This window comes from Varanus komodoensis, unplaced genomic scaffold (genome assembly GCF_004798865.1).
Source record: "Varanus komodoensis strain SLA01 unplaced genomic scaffold, ASM479886v1 scaffold7_3, whole genome shotgun sequence".
Taxonomy (NCBI): Eukaryota; Metazoa; Chordata; class Lepidosauria; order Squamata; family Varanidae; genus Varanus; species Varanus komodoensis.
Genome location: NW_025336480.1, coordinates 11684964 through 11709519, shown reverse-complemented (window position 1 = coordinate 11709519; position 24556 = coordinate 11684964). Strand labels below are relative to the sequence as shown.

General features: G+C 40.6%; 1 protein-coding gene across 2 annotated transcripts; it reads right to left on the bottom strand.

The window, feature by feature from the left end:
- Window positions 1-3909: 3909 nt before the first annotated feature.
- On the bottom strand, window positions 3910-14383 carry CUNH5orf24 (chromosome unknown C5orf24 homolog). 2 transcript variants are annotated; one of them, XM_044454497.1, is made up of 3 exons: window positions 14070-14383; window positions 13517-13691; window positions 3910-8493 (listed from the first exon to the last, which is right to left on the bottom strand). In XM_044454497.1, exon 3 carries the CDS (start codon window positions 8488-8490, stop codon window positions 7924-7926), a length of 567 nt encoding a protein of 188 aa, XP_044310432.1. In that variant the 5' UTR covers window positions 8491-8493; window positions 13517-13691; window positions 14070-14383; the 3' UTR covers window positions 3910-7923. The 2 variants fall into 2 exon arrangements, with proteins under 2 accessions (XP_044310432.1, XP_044310430.1); XM_044454495.1 differs by lacking the exon at window positions 13517-13691 and having other exon boundaries at window positions 14070-14382.
- Between the last annotated feature and the right edge of the window lie 10173 nt (window positions 14384-24556).

Here is a 24556-nt window from a genome sequence, read left to right as displayed (position 1 = left end):
TATTTTTTGGATTTTTAATGTTTATATTAATTTATTGTTGTAAGCCGCCCCGAGGCTTCGGCGAATGGGGCGGCATAAAAATGTTTTAATAAATAAATAAATAAAATAATATGTGACTCTGTATTAAGCAGCAAAGGAGTGCCCTTTTAGTAAAGTCACAAAAATGGTTTTACTATTACAGGTCTCAAAAACATACTGCTTATAAAAATCGTATGTGTTGAGCTAATAACCCAAAGCTTACCATCCATGATCCAACTGATGGAAGATGAGTAAAAAAAGTGTGTAAGAGGGTAAACTGTAAACCATGGGTCCTCAAACTACGGCCCGGGGGCCTGATCCGGCCCACCATGCCCATTTGGACCCACCACACACGTGCTCACGTGCGCGCCCACCGCTGCCCACCTCGACCTGCACGCGGGAGGCAGCGGTTTGCTCGCTTGGAGAAAACGATCTCCAAGTGAGCAAGCCGCTGCCTCGTGCGCCCGCCCTGCAGTGCGTGCCTGCCCCCGCCTCCGCCCACGTGCCCGCACACACCACCCCTGCCCCCGCCCCCTCGCCGACCCGTGCGCACAACCAGGCACCACCTTTCCGGTCCGCGCCCAGCACTGGCAGCTTTCAACTGGCCCCCTGGCCAAAAAGTTTGAGGACCCCTGCTGTAAACCAATACCATTTCTGGCATTTCACAATATCATTGTAAACTGAGGCATCAGCCTTCTACTTCCAATTTCCTTTGTGGAAATCATGGCAACATAATTCCAGCGATATTTTAATAAGTTTTAATATTGTCTTTCCCATGTTTTTAACTGCAGCCAGTGTGGGTAGGGAATTTGTTTATGTTGTATTTTATTTTATGCCGTAAGCCGTCCTGAGGCTTTTTGCGAATAGGACAGCATATAAATATTGTAAATAAATGAATAAACAAACAAACATGAGATAGCCTAAACTCGGCTTTTAAGTTGTCAGGATTTTTAATCATTGAATATTATGTTTTATACTGGTTACATAACTTAAGAAGTACAGGCTGAGTCAGTGCCTTTACTTGCATTTCCATGTGCTTTGTCCAGTTTTCAGTACATGAATAAATCTGGAAGTACCTGGACTTTTCTCCTAAACCAAGGCTGTTTTGATGCTACAATAAAATGTAATGAGGATGACCCATGGGAGCTTGTCCATATTGCAGCAAAATACAAGTAATGCATGGATAATTGTTTGCACTTCTCTAAGGAAGCATATGAAACATACAAATCTGACTGCCCTGGATAATTAGATTGTCTTTTAAAAATGCTTCACATCTAGCCACCAGATATGTAATGGCTCAGTTTCAACGTACTGGTTGCACAATGTATGAAAAGCATGAAATAGAAGTGAGCCACCCACGCACGGTTTGCAGTGCACAAGTGCTGCTCCAAATACACTGAATTATTTTCATCATGGCAAAATGTTTACTAAATAATTCATTAGCCAGCTCTCATGCTATGCTATTGAAGCCAGAATATGGCATAGAAAGAGATCCATTCGCCTAATAGAATACTAATCAGTTGAACTTAATTGATCTTACAGGTTCTATTTTGCTTTTAATCTTGAAACATCTTACAATTAAATAACTTACACATTTAGAAAGTGGATTGTATTTGTGTCATAGAATTCCAGATAAATTACTATAATGCTTAGCATATTGCTAAACAAGGATCTCCTAAATATGGAGAAGAACCTTGAGAAACAAAGCAAAACAATATGACACAGAAAGGGAAAAGACATTTTTAAACACTTAGTGTTTAATCCAAGCAGTTCTGCAAATCATGGCTTTTAGCCAAATTTGTCCAATGGTGTTTTAATATTATAAGTCATCCCTCTGCTATTTAGTTGGGAAAATCACAGAATGGATACAAAACTCCCTGTTGAAAAAATTGTGCGCAAAATATTGTACTGCTTGGGAAAGATTTTTAACACCAAAGAAGCCTATTGAGTCAGCTATTCTATAAATTTAATAAAGTTTGCCTGTCCTACAAGGTGGAAAGGAGAAGGCTGCGGTTGTCTCATCATGTAAGTAGATGTCTCATATATGAGAGAAATAATGACCAAATACCTATCAGTCCCATAGGAATCCCTACATGTTCTTCAACCATCAGACCAATGTTGTCATTAGTACGGGGAAAAAAAGCCGACAATCCTGGAGGTCCTTGCATGAATAAATCATAGGGTGGCTTTACTGCCAGCAATTCTGCACCTGGCAGAGAGCCCTGTCTAGAAATGGAGGGAACACATTTCCTTGCAATTTCTATTGATTCAACATGTGGCACAGGGTAAGAACAACTACGGTAGCAACTCAGCTATTTGTACAGTTGAATTGAACAGAACTGCCTGTTATTTTCTTATTGTGATATTTGTGGGCATTCTGTCGTCATATAGACAAAGCTGTGTCTGTGGGGCCTTTCACAACCCCAATGCTTTAAGGTTGATAAAGAAAAATAAACATCTTGAGGTAACAGAAGTTATTCTGAGTTAAGTATACTGGAAGCTCAGGTGACAGTAGTGGTGAGGAGCGCCTTCCTTCAGCTTCGGCTGATTAATCAGCTGCGCCCCTACCTGGAGAACGACTGCCTGGAGACAGTGACACACGCGTTGGTGACTTCCCGACTTGACTTCTGTAACGCGCTCTACGTGGGGCTGCCCTTGAAGACGGTCCAGATACTTCAGTTGGTTCAAAATAGAGCTGCCAGGCTGCTGACGGGGACTGGGCGTTATGTTCACATGACTCCAGTCCTCCGTCAGCTTCACTGGCTTCCCATTGAAGCCCGGGCCCAATTCAAGGTATTGATTATGACCTATAAAGCCCTGAACGGCTTGGGTCCTGGTTACCTGAACGAGCGCTTACGTCTGTATATGCCTGACCGCCCTTTGAGATCTGCGGGAGAGTCCCTTCTCCGCGAACCCTCCATGAAAGAAATTAGGAGAGTAAGTACTCGGAGGAGGGCTTTCTCTGCGGTGGTGCCCAACCTTTGGAATTCACTCCCCAAAGAGGTCCGCCTGGCACCGTCGTTACTGGTTTTTCGGCCCCAGGTAAAGACCTTTTTATTTAAACATTTTAATTGTTAAAACATATGATCTGGCCAGGGCAACTTCTTCTTCCTTCTCTTTTCTACTCCTATATTATTTACTTATTTTATACTGATAACTTTAATTTTATATTGTTTGTAACTCAGTGTATTTTTTGTATTTTTGTATTTAATGGTAATTAATTATGTTCTATTGTATTTCAATGTATTTATTGTGTTGTAAGCCGCCCCGAGGCTTTGGCAAGGGGCAGCATAGAAATGTAATAATAATAATAATAATAATAATAATAATAATAATAATAATAATAATATGCAAGTATTGCTTCATACAGTGTTGAGTAACCACAAAGCAATGCACACATTCAACAATTAGGGGAAAGTAATGTCAAATTTATGTTAGATCATACTATAAGCCAAGAGTCCCCAACTTGTATGGACCTGTAGTTGCATTTGAGAACATGCTGTAGGCACATGCACAAAATGTCTCCCATGGAGGATGTGGCTGGCTAATCAAGTAACTAGACATGGAAAAGGGAGGATTTCTCCATTACAGCTTTGAGCCTCATTATTTCTGCCCACCACCACCATTTAGTTCACTCTCAACTACCTGTAGCAGTCACTATGTGACAACAACATCCTCCATGGAAGCAATTTTGTGGTGGTGCCAATGACAATTGTTCAACTGTGCCCATCAGCCCAAAAGGTTACAGGATAAAACAATGGAAATATCAGAGAATTAACAGCTGCTTAATTCTGTTTCTTAACAGGCAAACTGAAAGGTTTGGTGGGATCAAGTAACTTATTTCACATGAGAAAAAGAATGATGCTGCAAAAATACAAAACTTGAAACATATTTGGTGTTTAAAGCAATTACTTTATTAATAAATATACATCCATATGATGACGTAAATACAGATCATGAACACTACTCCATTCCCATACAGACAATTGCACACGAGTAGCTGAAGTTCATGGACTTAAGAACATACACAGTATCTAATCAGACTTTTTACAGCAGAAGACAGGGTAATGTTACTTAATGAGTACTTGGTTCCACCAAAAAAAACCTGTCCCATGGAAAAGCAAATTGTGTAATATGAGACTCTTAAAATAGCCCATGTGAGCACAGATTAAATTTTATAACATTATGATAACTTTCAAGATGAAATAGATTACACATTGCAGAACCGAAATTTATTTGAAGAGAAATCAAAAGGAAAGGCCACTCTAGTAATTTCCAATGTGTATATAATGTGTGAACTACATTAAATATATAGTAAAAAGCATAGTGAATATAAGAAGAACCTCAAAACTTTGATTGCAAGCAACAAATTTGTATTAAATAAGCTGCATGGTGCTGCACTGTACATACAGTAATAAAAAGCAGAATGACAACTTAGGAAATAGCAGTAAAGTTATCTCAACTACTTTGCCTTTCAAAGCCCTTCAAAATAAAAATGCTCTGATATTGTCTTTTGCATTTTAGACCGAGGAATATCTCATTCTATATGTATTACTCTGGCCTGGGTGTGTTCCAGGATTTCCAATAAAAACTACGCTGCAAAACAAATGCAAGATGAATCTGATCAATGGTGTTTTATCTTAAAAGTCTGTAAAATATGAAATTCGGAGCATTGAACAAAAAAGTCAGTTTTTTAAAAGAAGGCTATCTTCACAATAATTAGTTTATTTTGTGATTAAACATCTATCAATATGTGTGTCAAGATTTGGAAAATATCCAGTGCAAGACTTCAAAAATAGTAATAAAAGTTATTTGGTTCTACAGTTTAAGTATATTTCATCAGAAAGTGAACAGCAATTTCTATATGTATTTAAAGTAGCAGTGGTAGTACAGATTCCCTATTAATACTTAATTATGCAAAATGCTTTATCAAAAGTTGAGACAAATAAAAATGCTATGTTTAATCAAAAGAAAAGCACAAATTTGACATGTAGTTTTCCAAACAGTGCCAATACACATCAACAATCCTAGCTTATAAAGAGCAGAATTAATGTATATAATATAAAATTATCAATTTGCTTTACAAATCATGTAGTAATACTATGGGGAGAATGGGATATTCTTCCTCCACCTTCCCAATAATATCAAAGTATAGGAATTAACATGCTGTTTCAGTGTTTGTCATGACAAGAGACAGTGTTACAAAAAAAGAACAAAAAAGCACAATGTATTTTGATTATATACAGGAGTAGCAAAAATATTTGAATATACCATTCAAACATCTCAAGTTCTTGACTTCTGTGTATTCCCCCACAGCATGGCACTTGTAAACCGCAGCAGAGGATAAAATGAACTGGAATCAAGGAATGCCCAACAGTGTTTTTCTGGCCTCATTAATTAATCCTGGGCATTAAATTGCCCTTCAGAGCAACTGAAGAGGTGATTTTTATGTTTATTTTTTCACAACTGACAATATTAGTCTTTCAAATGGGTGTGTTTCCCATCTGATATAATAAGCATTATAAACGAGCATGAATTGCTTAAGTTATTTCATTAGTTTTTCAACATGTGAATACAAAATTCATTGTATTGGAGCAATAATGCCTCTGAGTTAACTCCAAGCACACCGTATGGCACCACTGAGTGGATGCACGTGTGAGAAGTAAATGAAGAGTAGCGTGAAAAAAACAGGAGGAGGTAAGAAGTAAAGTTACTCAAAGTACACTGGTGACATGCAACTTGCTCCTTGCCATAAAGGTGTGCCATTCTTGTAGTTATTACATTCAGCTGCTTTCCAAGAGAGTTCAGAAGGTGTCTGAAGCAGCCTTTTGGTTGAAAAATCATCTAACAAAACAGCCCAACACAATATATGTCCTGAGGGTGAATTAGCTCACATTAGCATTATATGTGTCAAAAGTTGCACCACTGTGGGAAAAATTATTAAAAGTTTCATACTTCCAAAGTTTCTTGAGGAAATATATAATGAACTTCATAGCTTCAGCAAAAATTTATTTTACTAGCAGTTTAGCTGCCATTAGTTTACATGACTAAAGAGCCTTCCAGTACTGTTGAGGTTCATGGTTGCCAGTGCATACAAAGTCCCCCCAAAACAAGTCAACACACCTATTATAAAATACAGGATAAAGTCCAGCTCATTATGAGTTAGGCATCACTGGAACACCTGAAGGCTTGCTGCTTTTTTCCTGATAAAAAAGGCATGAAATGACATCCATTTCTTAAGTTGTCATTACTGAAATCAGAGTTGTCATCAAAATGTCAGCAGGCCACAACATTTATCTTACAAAGAAAAGAAGCAATACTGTTCATTTTCATCTTTCTAATTTAACCTGAAAGAGTTCTGTTCCCATAGATTTGCAAATATGTATCTCTAACTTCTGTTTGTGTGTGTGTGTATTGAAGATAAACATTTTGATTTTTAATCTATAACTATATGTAAACTTAGTTTTAGAACAGCTTTAATTCTAAAGCAATATTTGGAATATATTCGATATTGAGAGCTTTGTCAGTTACAATGTCATGTGTGTATTATATATTGTCTCTCTCTCTCTCGCGCGCACACACACATACTTTTAAAAATAACAACACATACCCAATTCAATGTAGAACATTTATTTTAGGTGCACAAAGTGTCAGAAAATGCATTTATAGTTCTGCACCTCCATGCATAGATGTATTCCTATGGTCTGTTATATATTCGGGCTCTATAAACACATCAAATTGCAACTTGCTTGTGCATCAACTGTATTATTTCCAATTATGAACCATGAAATGTCTTCCTTTGGTAGATATACGTTCTCTTAGCTACAGTATGTGTGATAAATAATAAGACTTCTACTGGCAAAATTATTTAAAATGTCAAGATTTTCTATCTGAAAGGTATAATGTTCAGCCAAACCAAATATTTGAAATTGTAAAAAAAAACTGTGGCCACCAATGCAGATATAGCAAAGTCACTTAAAACTCATACATCTATCGACAGATTTTAGAACATAGGCTCAATTCTGTACACGTCTGTGTAAGCTAAGTATCACTAAAATCAGTTGGATTTGTAAGCACACAAATGTGCAGAATCTCGCCATTATCTTCATTATGCCTGTACATTATATCCATATTTGATAGCACTTTTTATAAGTTACTTATAAAACATTTCAGATATTTAATTATTAGTAATTTGGTATGTGTAGTCTTAGGCTTTCATAAACTGTAAATTACTGTCCAATAGTTAACACATCCAGGAGAGCTATCATACTTTAATGGCAAAATAGAACTTTGAATGTGTATCAGGTGCTACATAAGAACTATTTTTTAAATGTTTGAGTTACTTGAAACTGATAGCACTTTAACACGATGACTGCCTGGAATGACCACATTTTTAAAAATATAGTTTTGAAGTTTCGAAATATCTACAAATATCTGAGGTCCGTGTTAAGTTCCAGCAATTGTGGAAAATTTAGTTTCTACTCTCTCCTAGTTAGAAAAGAAAGGAAAAGAAAGGAAAGGAGACATACATTTTAGAGCTATTACTGATAAAACAGTCCTGAATTATTGGCTTCTACTAGTCTATTTGATTTTTCACCCAGTCTTTATTGTGATCTTAAATAACCTAAAAGCCAGAATTCTGCTATTTTGAATTGCTAACTAATCAACTAAGATGGCCAGACAATAACTTTGTCACTTAGAATATTAGAAAATTCTTTCTGCAAATACACAAGAGCATCACTAAGGAGTGCACTTGTAAACAAAACAAACATTGATTATGATATCTCTTTAAAAAAGTAAAATGAAGGAAAGAAAGTTATGGAAAAGTTACAAAACAAGTGAAAAAACATGCCACAACTCAGATAATTTAAAAGAATTACTGAGGATATGTTATCTAATTCCTCTTTATTCAGTGGGTTGCTTGATTTTGCTACTTGTTTCACCAGCAGCATGCACTCCTCTGTTATGCACCACAGAGTAAGGGAAAGCCGCACTGCTACATGTATAACTTAGATTTGCAAGCCGTGATAGAGCTTTAATGCTACCTGGAGGTCTCCCTGGGCTGACTTTGTATCCTGCAGCTTTAGTTGTACCCAAAGGTCTACCTGGACTTGTCTTAAATCCAGCTGCTTTGGTGGTCCCCAGCGGTCTACCTGTGCTTGTTCTGTATCCCGCTGATTTTGTGGTCCCCGAAGGTCTTCCACGTTTACCAGATCTGTTGAGGTTTTTCTTTTTCTTCAGTTCATCTTTTGTCTCTATACTCCTGCCACTTGTGGTCTGCAAATGAGGTTCATTTAATGCATCTTGTCTCTGGCATGGAATTGGCTTGTGGCTGACTGTGTGGCTGTACTTGGTTTGTTGAGAGGAGTATAAATCAAACTGATCAGTGGCCGTCCCGTTGTCATCATTAAGGCAAGAACTCTTTCCAGACCCACAGAAAGGGGAGTTACTACTTGCAACAGGATGCATCATTTTCTATCAAAATAAAAATGAATGATTAAGACAGATGTATAAACCTAGTAGCATTCAACAGTAAATTATTTGATTTATGGCAATGAATGTCCTCCAAAATTAGTGAGATTGGTTCAGGAAACTAATAGCACCTTTGAAGCAAAGGTTACTCTAAATCATTATCAAAGAACACCTGCTATCTGCCTTACTATTAATTTTACATTTTTCACTAATAACTGAATTAACGCAAATAATCTTATACAAAATATGAACATTACAATTATTAGCAGTTAAAATTTATAGTGTATTAAACATTTCTAAATGAACATAAGCTATGCACTTTTCAGGAATTATTAAATGTAAACCAAGAATAAATCATTATGGGGTTATCACAGCCCACTCATCCGGTTTATTATTAAAGGATTCTTCTTATCCCAAGTTATATTAAAAGCAATAGCATCAAGCTATATGGAAGTTTTAAGGAAATTTTGTTTCTAGGTTAAAATAAATAACAACATAGTAATATGGCCCATAAGACTACTACTTTAATGATTGTTCAGCAATTTGTGAATTGCACACAAAGATATTACACTAGTTTAAGCTCTTTTTACAGGAATTACTGGATGCAGTGTATGTGGTTGTTGCTTTCCTTCCCAAAGCTTACATTCGTTTAGTAATTTTCACTACCTGACCTGTCTGACACAGAATACACTGAAAACAGTAACAATTGGGTGTATTAGCCAATACACTTTTCAACAGACCCCAGCTGGTATTCAAGGTGGTGCCGAAAGCTCCCAACACATAGATAGGGTTGTATCCTGTGCTAACCCTCCACTGACAGAAGACTCTTTGATCCAATGGAAACTTCCATCATCGGAATAGGAAAGCAGTCCATTTTTGCCAACTTCTCCTCCCTCCTGCATCACCCCCACCTCCTTTCATGCTGTTCTGAAAGTCCCTTTGCAGCAGATTTTTTGGGGGGTGGGGTGGAGACAGCAGAATAAGAAAAATCACCTCAATCCCTTTATCACTAATGGAAACTTCTGTTGGATCCAAAAGCCTTGATTAGTGCAGGGACATCATTGGATGCAATTATATTATTCTTGGAACAAGTAATCACATTATTGGAGGTGGAGACTACAGTTATCAACCTTCTAAAGGTACAAATCCATTGCTGTAGCCTTCTTAGAGCAGCAGACCAGCTAGGAAAATCTATTCTCAACAGCCTATGCAGCACAATGGAACAATGTCCTCCATCACTGGTCCGCCTGATTCACTGGAAAGCTGAGAGTTATCGTAAAGAACACAGACTAAGAATAACTGGTGCTTGATTCCCACCAAAATTAATGTGCACTACAACACAGAAACAAATTACTTTGTTTCTATTACCACTGTTTCTGTTAAACACCATCCAGCAAAGCTTCTCCTCCAATTAATCAGCCTGGTGAATCCAGGCTGACTCAACCTGGAGATTGTTACATTATTTACCTGCTGAGAAGTGTTAGCCATTTAACTCTGCAGACAAAATAATCTGTATTTATCTTGACTGACAGCACAATTCTATGCCTGTCTACCTAGGTGTAGTTCCCATTGAGTTCCCAGGTGACTGAAGGACTGGAGTCTTAATGATTATCAATTTAGGCATAAAATCGGAGTTCAGATTACTTGAAGGCTCACAGTACAATTCTATACATGCTTATTCAGAAGTAAACACCACTGTGTTGTTGGATTTACTATTTTGTTTAGAACAGCAACCCTAACTTCCCAGTGACTTTTTGCAAGGAAAGGTGATAAATAGTAAAGCCATTTCAAAGAAAGAACATTTTAAAACCTCCCGTTATTTTAAAGTCTTTCACCAAAGCAAAATTAACAATTATGGAATATGCAGCAACCTCTCTTATAAAGCAATAATGCATTAAAGAACATTGAACAATGAGTAAAAATGGGCATTTTTCACAATGGAAGGATGTAAACACTAGAACTATATTGGAACTGGGAGAGTTCATAAATGATCAGCCATTACAGGTAGGCAGCAAGAGCCAAGTTTGTTGGTACAACCAAATTATTTAGGGTATTAAAACCAAAAAGGTCTGCAATGTACTCTGAAAGTATCTGTACAAGCCAGGAGAATAGACATGAAAATAACAAATCCAGTGAAAATAACAAATCCAAATGCAGTTTGATGCCCTGACTCCACTATACTCTGATGAGATCTGAACTGGTAATGACTGATCAGGACAGGAACAGGCCTTAGGTTTGCAGTGGGTGGCTTGATGAAAACACTGACCCAGTGTGCAGCTGCTGTGATGGGCATAATTAGAAAAGATACCAAAAACAAAACTGCCGCTATCATACCAGCCTTATACAAATCATTGGTTCAGCCACACTTGCATTTCTGGTCAACACATCTCAAAAAATATTGCAGAACTGGAAAACATCCAAAATAGGACAACCAGCATAATCAAAGGCTGCAGCAATTCTCCTATGAGAAAAGATTATATTGGAGCCGTTTGTCTTAGGAATAAAAGGGGAGAGAAAAATATGCATAAAATTATGGATAAAGTGGAACAGGATACTGAATCTAAGGCACAGAAGCAACATCTGGCCTGTTGGGGTTCCAAATCTGATCCGCTCCAGCTCCCCAGATCACAGTGCCCCCTTTCCCCTAACCAGACTGACTGGTCTGTTTTTGCAGGTTCCCCTCGCAATCTAAAAGATATACTTTTCATGAGGTTTAAATATATGCAGTATGAGCTTTAAACTAAAACATACTAGTATTATGGCTCAGCCCCTTTGACTTGGCCTGCCTCAACAGTGGAATGCAGCCCCATGAGGGCTCCTGCAAAACTGAATTTGTCAACTCTTGGGCTGAAACAAGGCTCAATATCCCTGATGTGCAGTACATACATGGTGAGAATAGCAGATCCCAGGGTCATCCCCTGAAGATGGATAGTGGGAGATTCAGACGAGAAGAAACTACTTCTCCACAAAACACGCTATGGAATGTGCTACAAGTTATAGCCACCTAACTGAATGGCTTTAAAGGGGGAATTAGACATTCATGAATAATAATGCTTTCAGTGGCTCCTAGCCATACTGGCTATATTTTATCTCTAGCATCACAGGCAATATGCCTCTGTATGGCAATTGCTCGAGACAATGCATGAGAGTGCTGTCAAACTCATGTCCTACTTGTGAGTTTTCTGTGGGCATCTAACAGGACACTTTATGAACAGAATGCTGGACTAGGTATGCTTTGGTTAAATGCAGAATCATGTTTAGCTTTTAATAACCCAACTGAAATAATTAAAGTTATTGAAATCAAGCAAATCCAGAACTTCCCCTCACCGTACCCCAATAAATTCCTATGTTACTCTTTGTGTACTGCAGTTTCTGTGGCACAGAGCAGAGCAAGACTTAAAAAAAACCTTTTATATTCTGTCTTTCTTCCATGATGAAACTAGAGATCAAGTACACAAGGTTTCCAGATGGTTTCCTATTCAGACAATGACCAGACTCCATCAAGGTTGCTGCACAATGTGCCCTCAGGCTATGTTTGCACGTTCACCATCCTCAACTTGGTGCCCTCCGGATCTGTTGGACTATAACATCCATCAACCCTCACAGCAGGCATGCTTGCTGGGAAATGCTGGGAGGTATGGTCCAATACATCCAAAGGGCACCAAGTTGGGCAAAGCAGAAGATGTAGTAGTCTGGTAAGTCTCAAGAAGTAGCCTACAGTGCTTGCTGGTAAGAACTTGCTTGCAAGCAACTATTTTCTGGCCCAGTCAATTTCATTCCTAAGGGAGAAAAAACAGTTGGCATGCTGCAGTTTCTGGATTTTACCATTAAACAAAAGATTGCATCTGCAATTCACATACTTCAGTAATTATAAAAGCAGCTTGATGTATATTCTCTGGAATTCAACAGCTTTTATTGAGATTCTTAGATCAATCAAATGCATAATTATATAACAATAATCTGAAGGTGCAAAATGAAGACAATAGCAAGAGACTATTAAAGCATGCCAAAAACTTTATTATTTTCACAACTATATCCTGAACAGAATTTAGGAGAAAGTTCCCTGCCTTCTATTCCCAGCGTAAGATAAAACATGACCCCAGAATCATACATTATGTCATGGTTGCTGAATGGGCTGAAAAGATTAAGAGTGCAGTATTTGTCAACTTAGAAGCAAGCACCACAAAATTCAATAGGTTTACAAGCATGTGCAGGATTGCAGCATACATTTTTATGAGCATAAACTTAGGCTGCTGCAATAAGCAGTGGGACTGCACATATTTTAATAGCTGTGTAGTCCAATGCAGTAATCCAAACTAGATATACTCAATTAGCAGATTGTCATAAATGTGAATTGCATTTATCAAAATATATAAAGGAAAGGCAAATTATTGGTGTATTAGTACAAGCTTATTGATATATCCAAAATGCAAGAACAGCTAAAGAATATTACATATTAAATATATAGTAGATGGGAAATCAAGGCACAAAATACCCTAACTCTTACCTTCGCCTCCCAAAGAGTGAACAGCTAATATTCAAATCTAATCATCAAATATTCAATATTATTAACATTCAGTACTGGATATTAACTGCACAATCTATACATATCTGCTAAAAAAACAAGCCCTACACTGTTTAGCAGAGCTTATTGTCAGGAAAGTGAGAATAGGACTGTCCCCCAAGCTAATTAAGATGATGGAACAAATTCTAGCTCGGGTTGCAGCTGGGCGGGCAGCAGCAGTTAAGTAACACTGAAGGGACAGAGAATGACAGCAGCTTACCACAGAGCTCTCCACCCACCACTGCCCCACAGAACACTGGAGCATTAGCGACCTTGCCGAAGCTTTTGCAGGGGAAATGGCCTGGTTGTGTATGGGGGGGGGGGGCTTTTCATCACTGGAGAAAATTAAATAGACTGGGCACAGGATTGATGGGTTTTGCCACCACTTCGTTGCAGGTAAACAACTCTCAGGTCCGTGTTTCTACCTTAGTCAAGATAGTTTATCAAACTAATTATCCTTACCCTTCCTTTTGTTTCTATTCATAAGACAATTAGCAACAGAAGGATGGACTTCGCTCAGCGTATTTTTTGTTTGATTGATCCGATAAACCTCTCTGACGGCAGGAACACGGGTGGCTGTTCCAAATCTACTCTTCCAGAGCAACAACAAATTCGTAGCTTGATCCTGCCAGGGATTCTTTGGAGAGCAAATGAAATTAGAGGGGCGGCGAGCCTCCCTTTTGTATTCTCGGGTTCGGTGGCGCAGCTTACCGGATCTCTCTTCCCCGCACCCCGCCGCCCCACGCATCAAGGACGGAGGTCCCAAATCTATTCCAGTCGTGGGCACTGGTGGAGAGAGAGAGATGGAAGAAGGACCCCACCCCACCCCCAAAATGGGGGCATTTCCAGAATTACGCCCGAAGGGACGGGAGGAGGGAACAGCCTCGGCCCTTCTCGCTCTCGCACGTACACACAGAGCCAGCTGGGCGAGGCTCCATCTTGCCCGGCCGCTCGCCTGCCCGACTGCGAAAACAAGGGGGCGGAAAGGCGACGCTAGGCCCGGGGCGGCTCCTACCTGCGGGATTCGGGGTGGGGGCGGCTGGTCCGAGAAGCGCGAGCTCAGCGAGCGTCCGAGCGATGCCTTGCGGGGCGCTGGGGCCCCTCCCCGCGGCCGGCTTCCTTCGCCCCGGGCGAGCGGGCAGAGAGGGCAGGCCGGGAGGGAACGCAGGCGGCGGAGCAAGACGAGCCGAGCCGAGCCGGGACGAGCAGCTGCAGGGAGCCGTGGCGGCAGCGTGCGCGCTCCTGGTCAGGGCCGCTGCGCCGCGGGAGCGAGCGGGAGAGGCCGGGGCCGGTGGCAGGGTGGCGGTTGGTCTGCGACGAGGAAGGGAGCGGCGGCGGCGGCGGGCGGGCGGGCGAGCGAGCGGACGCCTCCGAAAGGGGCCGCTCGAAGGAGAAGCGCAGCCCAGCGGGCCGGGCCGGGCCGGGCCGGGCGTTTTCAGTGGGGATGGGGCGTCACGTGCTCCAGGAGAAGAGAATGACCGAGGGAGAGAGGAAGCAACAAAGAGGCTGGGGCGCAAGTTCTTTTCGTGGACTACCGGCTGCTTCACCAGATGCATGCAGCCTTACCCTCGGTTACTGAAATATAAACGAAGGGCTCAGACTGCAATGCAATGCAAAGCAAAAAGTCTCTGTAGCAATTCAGTGAAGGCCTATGTAAATAAATGCAAGGTGAGACCAGAGCCCGTTCACATCAGCAGTAACCGATGCGAGGAAGTTGCTGAGGTTGCTGCAATCCTAAACCTGGTAACTAAGGAATACGCGCATTAAACTTGATAGGAGTTGCTCACTCTACACATGTTTAGGTAGAAGAACGAAATAATCCAGAAAATACTAAAAAATCCAGTAAATACTAAAACTACAATGTCTTTAGGGCTCACGGAAATGCACAATACAAGCAGAAATAGAATTCAGTACCATATGAATGGAAACAACAACAACAATTAATTAAAGCCACAATCAGTTAAAAGCAGCGGAGGCGAAAACAAACAGGCCTATAACACAAGACCGAAATATCTCAGAGAATAAATCTGCTCAAAATGCAAAAGAAATATGCAGATAGTCAAAAGGCCCTCTGTGGGGTGGGGTTGTTTTGTTCGTTTTTTAATTTTATCCGGCACTGAGATGTGGACAAAGTGCCAGGCGCCTCTCTGAGGAGGGGATTCCGTAAGTGAAACAAACCTGCGGCTGTATCGCCATCCTCCATACCTCATGAGGGCGCTTAGAGCGGATCTCTGATGCTGGTCTCAAGGTTTGTTTGTCTGTTTAATTTCCATAGCGCCCAATAGCTGAAGCCGTCTGAGTTCACAACATTTTAGGGAGAGATACACAGGAAGAAACATTCCCTCAAATACACAGACACAAAGCTATGAATGGCTTTATAGATTAATGTTTTCAACTGGGCCCAAAGTCAAAGTGGGAGCCAGTAAACATGATAAAATGCTCTCATTTTTGATAACACTGTATTCCAGGCAGTAAACCAGCCATTTTCTGGATCATCTTCAAAGGCAGCACAAAATACTGTAGTAATCTAAGTGAAAACTTACCAGGGCATGGATCACTGTAGCCATCCAGTCTCAGGTAGGATTCCAGCTGGTATACTCCCCTAAACTGATAAAAGTTAATCCAGATGGCAGTTATGCCTCTAATAGCAAAGATGGATCTACATCCACTTTACTCAAGCTATGAGCTTAGTCCCCTACACCAGGGGGAGAGAACCTGTGGCCCTCCAGCTGTTTTTGGACAATAGTTCCCATCACCCTTGGCCAGGCTGTCTGTGGATGATGGGACCTGGAGTTGAACCTAATCCAGAGGCCCCCTAGTTCTTCATCTTTGCTTTATAAAGAATGCAACTTCTTCCAGAATATGTTGTGTAACAGTAACCCAGACAGCCACCCATTAATGGTACCCAGGTTTGCCTGGATTGAGTTTCAGTATATGGGTCCTCATCCTGTCTTTTAATAGGGTGATTGAACATTTCCAGTGCCTCACCTGTACCTGATGAAGCTGAGATATACTTTGTTCAGAAATAATGGTAGCAGTTCCTGGGTTGTTTATTCCTAGAATTCCTGTCAGCAAATTAACAGATGCACTGTGCACTGTTCACTTTCATTTTCAGTTACCCATCTAAGAGTGCCCTATTCTTGGGTAGTTTTGTGATGTCTGAACCTGAAAACTGAGGTATTTCTGGATTAAACAACCCATAGTTAACCAACAGATTCTGGGTTTGGGTATCATGAAACAACATAGGAATGGGTGTTCCTGGATTGTTAACTGAACATGGAAGCAATTAGCACCCAGCTTGTCATTTCAGTCACTTGCAACAAGTTCTGGATTAAAAACAAATTGGCATGTCAGCAGTTTGCTGGTAGTATTCGAAGTTTCCACATGACTTCACTTAGAGTTTCATATAGATCAGATCCAGAACCTCCATATGGCAGAACCTCCTTGAGTTCCTTCAGGGGGCAGGTCTTGGCTTCTACCCACTGGAAGAATCTTCACTGTTATCTGAGAAAATGCAGGCAAGTGAAAGGAATTTGGCCAGCACCAGGAGAGAGTGGTGGACAATAGAGACTGGGGAGAAAGTAGATTAGAAAGGGAAATAAGGGGAGGTGATGGGAAAGAAGGAGGGGAGACAGATCAGCAAAACCTAAAAATGCTGAGGAGACAGATGTAAGACAACAAAGTGATTGTGGAGGTAACACATGGATAAAGCAGAGGGGAAACGAGGGAAAAAGCATTAGGGTAGAGAAAATAATATTGGGTAACTGGGAATGTAGGTATGGCTGGAATCTACAACAGAAATACTGGCTGTATGCCTTTATTCTTAATCTTCAATAGAAAGGCAACAATGAGGCCAGCGATGCATTTTTTTTAAACTCAGGGTTGGATCTTAGCATTTTGACTTTTAATCGTTACAATGGCTAAATTGCATCCAATGCAAGGCAAGCAAAATGGAGCTATATCTCTGTCCATTATGTCTTTTAAAGCCCCTCAAATGCTGCTCCTACAGTTCGATGCAATTGCAGACTTGCCCATTGTGTTTAGTTATATTAGTATATTAGTTGCAGTGGAATCAGAGTATGAAAAAAGCATGAGAGGTGGAAGATAAAGGCTTTCTTACCTTGCTATGATCATGATTTTAGAAAGGGAGGTCCCTATACTACAATAGGCAAAATCTCCCATTGGCACCAATAGGCTTTTTCTATCAGCATTTGCAGAGAATTTTTGTATCTCTTTTTATTAGAGATGTATATCTCCGTTTTTTATTGAGAACACACTGAGCACCCAATAAAAATCAGCGGGCCCTCTCTTAGTACAATTTAAACAAACAAAGCCAAAGTCATGATATTGTTGCAAGCGGTATATTTGAAGTACCATGAAATTAGGTCCTAGAGGAGGACTGAAGATGGGTGGTCCTATAACCTTTATGACATGACATTCTGTAAGTTGTCTTGTCTACAATTTACATTCCTCTGAACCTTATTTTTTTTAATGTTTGCAATTGATTTTTATAGTATTACACCCCACCCTGACTTTGAAAATTGGTTTTTGTGCCCAGTTTGCACTTTTCAAATTGTGAGACTTTGTTTCAATCTCTTAAAATGTTTACAGATTTATTTATCTTTCTAGTGTGGTCTCTTCAGGAAAGTAGCAATATTATTTCCACAACAGATTGCATCATATGCCTAACATAGCTTGATTTTTAAGCTCTTGCAGGAAAGCGATAAGAGCCCTTCATTGCAAATGATTTATTATGACATAAGCTTTCATGAACGCTTGATGCTGTGGTCCCTAGCCCACAAAGCTTATGCAACAATAAATGTGTTAGTTTTTAAGGTGCCTACAGGTCTCTCTGATTGTTTTGCATCATGGTGGCTTTTAGTGCAGCAATGGTAGGATTGCAATATCAGTTAACTATTGACAGGTTCTTGACTCTTGAGATGCTATCAGCTACAGACAGGGTTAAAAATTATCTTCTGATGTAGGCATGTGATGGGTTAAAGTCAATGGAAAATCTGCCTTGCAACACCAACAAAAATCTTTTACCGCATTCCCTTCTGAAGGTCCACTTGATTTCCGCCTTGCAATGTAAATAAGCATTAGATTTAATATGAGCTTAAAGGAAGGCATTGCATGGATTTTTTAGAACAAAACAGAGCACCATCTTGCGTTATTTTGAACAAGGAAGACAGCTTCTTCCCTACTACCACACATTCCACATCATGTATCCAGCATCAGGCAGCGGAGTCTTTGCAGCAAATAAACAATTAAATATTAATCTACTGCACTTTTCATGATAAGGCTTGCAAGCAGAATGGAGCCTGACTGCAGTTCCCTCACTGGCTTTCTCCTGAAGAGAAGCTTGTTACAAAATGGACTCCCTGTTTCTGCTCAGCATTTTAAGCTGTCAGAAGGCTGGACTCAGTCAGTATTCTGGAGTCTCAGTCCTGGAAGCAAAATCTTCTTAACAGGTTACAGAAACTTCACACATCTTTGTTTATCGATACATATTTTTCATGGCACCAGCACTAAAATTATTCTCCCTGAAATACAATGCATTCATACTTTCTAAGTTAAAGCAGGAGTGCTTTTTTGTTTTACAAGATCACCAACTCTTCTCCTTACTGCCACCAGTTACTACTGTAAAAAATCATTTTTGTAAATACGTTTTTACATTGATGTAAATTCAAAAGAATTCCATGTGACTTACAAATAAACATGTGTATAATTTTCATATTTGGCTGAAGGCACATTTCATTAAAATCGCAGTAATTTGTTTCTAAATAGGCACACCTAAGACTGGAGTAGAAAACCTCAAAGTAGCTTGCCTAATCACTAGATTCTCTGACCTACCAGATTAGCACAGCAATATTTTTACCTAGAGTCTCAGGAACAGATGAAATACAGCTGCTAGTATGGCTGCTATATTACTTTTCTTAATCTTCCTTGTCACACCTAACAAAAACAAGTTCTGCATGGTGACATCACCTTGCATCTCCTCTCTCTGCCCACCTCCTCCCACACAAGGCAACGATGTGAGGGCAAAGAGAGAGTGTTGCGCACACCAAGCATTGCCAGTGGCTGTCCTCCGCAAGGGAGATGGAATATATATGATGTGGTGGCAGTAACATGTCCCCTAGCAACACCTCCAGTCTTCTCCTTAGTAGCAGCCACAGTGTGAAACTGCATTTGTTGTCCTCATCCTAGAACCGAGAGCCTCAGCTTCAACAATTGGCACAGCAGTCAGTAGTAACATGACTGTAGCGGTGGATGTCACAGTGAAATTGCTATTTTAGCTAAAGCGCACATTGTTCAGTTGTAACTGCCCCAACAAATGCTTAGGATGCAGCTGCCTCCATTTCTGCAGAATTAGATCAGGTTTTGCTGGAATTTCTCGTGCTATTAAGTGTCCCCTCCACCCCCAATTGAGCATATTCTCCCGATTCCCAGCTTTCTTTCCTTCTTCATTAAGCCAAGTCTCTGGCCTTTGAATTTACCTTTCAAGGCCACCCAATAACCAAAACTCCCTCGTGTGTTCACAATTAAACCCTAAAATACACCATGATAAAATATAAACAATAAAGAAAAAAGAAAACCCAAAGATAAGCAAAATAAAATCAACAGAGCCCAACATGTCATTATTCTGTTCATTTGTTTTGTGAGAAACTAGCCTTCTCCTGCTTAGCCTATGGATGATGTCCTTGTGATGCTTAATATACTAATGATTTGGGGGTGTTAAACCCAGGGGGGCAAGAGTCTTACCTCTTAGCTATAGTAATTGCAGCCTCATAGAAAATAGGAATAGAAAATATTAGCATTCTAATTGGCTGTAACTGAATTTGGATGGTAGCATGTCTACCCAAAAACTAAAGGTAGCAGTAAAAGCAAGAGTTAATGATCTTTGTTACTCAAATCTTGTTAATAATCTTTTTCCTGAGTTATAAACATTTAAATATTACCCTGATGATGTGTGCAGATACAGTGCATCATTTATATGCTCCTGTTGCAGGAGACAGAGCTGCGGCTGAGAAACAGTTACAGTAATCCTGAAAAACAGCCCAGTGTTGCTTGATATCACCATTTTGCACGGGAAGTGCTGAGTGATGTCACTTGCCCTGTAGTCCTGCATTATCCCATTTTCGGGTGTGTTTGGCATTTTAGGAAATTAAAATGGAGCTGTGGCGTTGATTCTAGTAGCAGTGAAATGTATTCATGACTAGAGCAGATTCTTTGTGCATATATAGCTTTTATTTATTGCAGTTCTATATTGCCCAATATAAGAAACTTTATGGGAACCTGCAAGCCAGTTTTAGCTCTTGCAGGAGACCTAAGTGGAGCCCCTCCATCTCTGCCTTAGTACAGGCCTTGACACTGAGACAGTGGGCAGGTTCACACGACACAACAAACAATGGTGGGGTTTTGGTTTGTTTGGTTTTTGTGTTGTCCAAACCCCATCATGGTATTTCAGCATGGTACCTTAGGTTTTGAGAAACCACAAACAGAAACAACAGTCTGTGCGATGGTTTCTTCATACCACAATTGCCTGTTGTATCATCCAAATTGGAAAACACAACCCATCATGGTATGGAGGCCAAAACCATGGAGCCTCTTGGCAAGAGCAGCCCATTGTCACTCTTGCCAAGCAGCTAAGCAGAGAGCACAACTGTCAGAAGTGTCCCTGCTCCTCCTGCCTTAAATTGCTTTGGAAGAAGAGAAGGCGGTCATACAATCACAGAACAGTAGAGTGGGAAAGGGCCAGGAAACCCACTGGGTCCAACCCCTTGCTCGGTGCGGGAATCCAGGTTAAGCCATTCCTCTTAGATGGCTGTCCAGTTGCATCTTGAATACCTCTAGTGTTGGAGAGCTCACAATTTCTCTAGCTGATTGTTTCTATTGTCAAATTGCTTTAACGATCAGGATCTTCCTGGTATCTAGCTGGTACCTGGCTTCCTGTAACTTGAGCCTCTTACTCCATGTCCTGCACTCTGGAATGAGCAAACAGAGATCCTGACCTTCCTCTTTGTGACAACCTTTCAAGTACTTGTAGAGTGCATTCATAAATTCCCTTAGTCTTCTGCTGTTAAGGCTAAACATGCCCATTTCTTTCAATCTCTTCCCATGGGGTTTTGCCTCCAATCCCTAGATAATCCTTGTCGCCGTCCTCTGAACCCATTCCAACTTGTCCATGTCCTTCTTGAACTGCAGTGCCCAGAATTGCCTAACTAGTGCCAAGTGAAGGGGAACTAGTACTTCATGTACTTTGGAAGTGATACTTCTGTTAATGCAGGCCAAAATAGCATTTGCCCTTTTTGCAGCCACACCACATTGTTGACTCATATTCTGCTTGTGATCTACAATTCTAAGATCCTTCTCACTTGCAGTATTGTTGAGCCAAGTATCCCCCTCTTGTTAAAAAAATGATTTATTTTCCCTAGGTGCAGAACTTGGCATGTGTCCCTGCTGCTTTTCTGTTGTATCCAGCCCAGCGCTCCCACCTATGAAGAACACTTTGCATGTTGTTTCTGTCTTCCAGGATCAACTGGCCAGTGCTGGGAGCAGAACAGCATTGCTCAGTTGATTCCCCCCACTGCTCTGCATGAGAGGGAGAAGTGAGAATCTGCTGGGTGGCGGGGCTTGACTGGGGGTTGTGTGCTGTGTGTATCCCACTGTGCTGCCCCCTCGCAGGAGCAGCGGGGCGAGAAGCGGCTGGGAGGCGGCAGCAGTGGCGGTGCCCAGTTGGGAACTACGTGCCACAGCAACACCTCATGCTGCCCCATGCTCACTCTGGCTTGCCAGGGAGGTCTCCTCAACCTGCCTTGGGAATACCTCTTTGGCAATCCAGAGTAAGGAAGGGGAGACCAGAGCCATGTGCCCTTCATCACTACCACCCAGCTGCTACAACACACTTCTGCCCTTTCCCTCTGGCTACTTTGCTGTTTAGCATCAGGATTTGACAGAGAGCAGTAGATGATGGTGCTCCTGGCACCTAAACAGTGAGAATGCAGAAGCGTGTTACACTCAAGAAGCATCATGAGCTCCAACAAAGTTTATGTGGGGCAAGGGATTAAATAGAGAAAAAAAACAGCTGCAGCAACAACAACAGATACAACATAGCTGCCTAAAGAATATAATAAATAGTATTTTCTTGTTTCATAACTTATCCTAACATTGGCAACTTCAAATGACTTGCATAGGATGATTTCCTTCACTTTGGCAACACCAGCAATCAATCAAGTTTGGAGTGGGGGGAGTATCTTCAGCAACAGAAGGAAAAGTGAGTATGCTTGATCAGATTTAGGCTTCTTGGTTTAGGGTTTTTGACTTTTTTCTGATTTAGCCTTTTTCACTGGGCAACAGTGGGGTTGCCCATTCACAAAATGGCTGACCTGCTGAGCCTGGCTAGTTACAAAAACCGATAAAGGCAAACAAAATGCGCAGAAAGAAAAGTGATTTTCCCAAGAAGCTACATACAAGACAAGCTTAATCTGCACTCCCAAACACAAAAATTTACTTTTGAACCCAGCTTTCTGTTCCAATGGTCATTTCAGAAGGCAAACAGGTGAGACTTAAGAGTCAGCTGATTTGGCCCTAAAGCTGAGTACAAAGCAGAGGAAGTTTAAGCCCCAAATACCACATATTTGCCCTCCCCCAAAGTACAATAAAATGCCTCTTTGAGAAGAAGCAAAACAGGATACTCAAAGAAACATACCTGTATGGTAGACTAAAAAGCCAGGGCAAAGGACATTATGTAGATTGGGGAGTAGCATTAATGCCTCAAGAGAATCCTTGCTGAATTTGCTCTCTTATTTCCCACTCTTCAGCTGAAGCTGCCTGCAAGTACAGGTTTAATCTTCTCACCACAACAATGCGGTCTAAACTTGTTTGTTTTTCAAACAAAACAAAACTCTCCACATAATTTCCTCAGGAAACCAGATTCTCTAGCAGACCCGAGATGGCTGCAGTCAATCCACCCTGAACAAGAACCTGGCACTTAAGACAACATGGACATGCCTTTCTCCCTCTGCTCTGTGTGGCTTTTGCTCTCTGGGCCAGATAGATCTTTAGTTAAAACACTGCTGCTTGTTGGAATGAAAGTGTCTGTAGAGTGACTCATTTATCTTACAAAAATCTAATCCTCAATTAAATTAGAAAGGGTTGAAGCAAGAGTGGTATGGTTTCCTTGCCAATGTTTGTGATACAGTAAACAGCAGGGAGAAGCAACATAAAAACCTTCTTTTACAATCAAACCTGCTTTCATACACCATAATGATTTTGTTAATTATGTATGAGAATCCTTTCTACCTCGCTGACCTTAATCTCTTTATCTATGCCCTCTCTAGAAGTCTGCAGCAAAAAGGCAGACATTGCACCAAGTCATACTTAAGCAGGACTAGATACAGATATCCCTTTCCTTGAAAGGGTTGCCTCCCTCACTGCCCATAAACAGTATGGTCCTATATAGTAAGAAAGCACCCCCCACACACACCACCACCGGTACTTGGGACAAATGACATAGAATGCAATCCCATATCATGTTTTCTCTTTTTTCCTTCAACAAAATGTAGTGGGTACATCAGTCTGTAAAGACTAATGCAAGGAAGGCTTAAGCCTTTCTCATTCAACAGTAGCCAAAGCAACTGGGTATGTTTTCCTTCTGCAAAGAACAAAGGGTAAATAATCTCTCCACCATCCTGCACATTGTCATTTCTGATACTGCATCTGTAGAAGAGAGGGGTTTTAAAGCTTTATAACTACCCACCTTGAAGACAGTACATGGTTACATAGTTAGTTGAGTGGACTTTTAATCTGGATTTTCCACTTCCGGGAACAATTGCACTCTGATTGCTGTCAATAATATAGCAGTGTACAAAAGGTAATATCATGTTTCCCCGAAAATAAGACCTAGTACTATTTTTGGTACTTGCTAAAATATAAGACCTACCCCAAAAATGACCTAGCTGTGTTTATTCCCAGGGCCAATGGGGAGCATAAAGAGCCTTTTTAAACTTTTATTTTTTAACTTAACTTTAACTTAATGCACTGTGTGGAGGAAACATGCTTATGCAGCTCTGCTCCCTCCGCTCCCTGTGGAGGGAGCAGCGCTGCTTAAGCCGATGCTTCCTCTATAGCACCGGCTCCTGTCACAGGCAGAGTGATAGCAAATGTACCAAATGTACATGTATTCATGCTGTTGTACATGAATAAGTGTGGATTGTTGTACACATAAAAAAAAAGACCTAACCCGAAAATAAGATCTAGTGTGTTTTTGTGAGCCAAAAAAATAAGACAGTGTCTTATTTTTGGGGAAACATGGTAGTGGAAAATGATTGACACTCTTATTCCCAAATGTAAATTGGGCATGGCTGCCAAGGGGATCAGAGTGCCAGTGTAATCAAGAATGTCTTTGGAGGCTTTTAATAATTAAACCATCAATGATTTAGGAGATACCCAAATTTATACAATAGAATTGGCCTCCATGGCATATAAAAGGTTCATACTTGT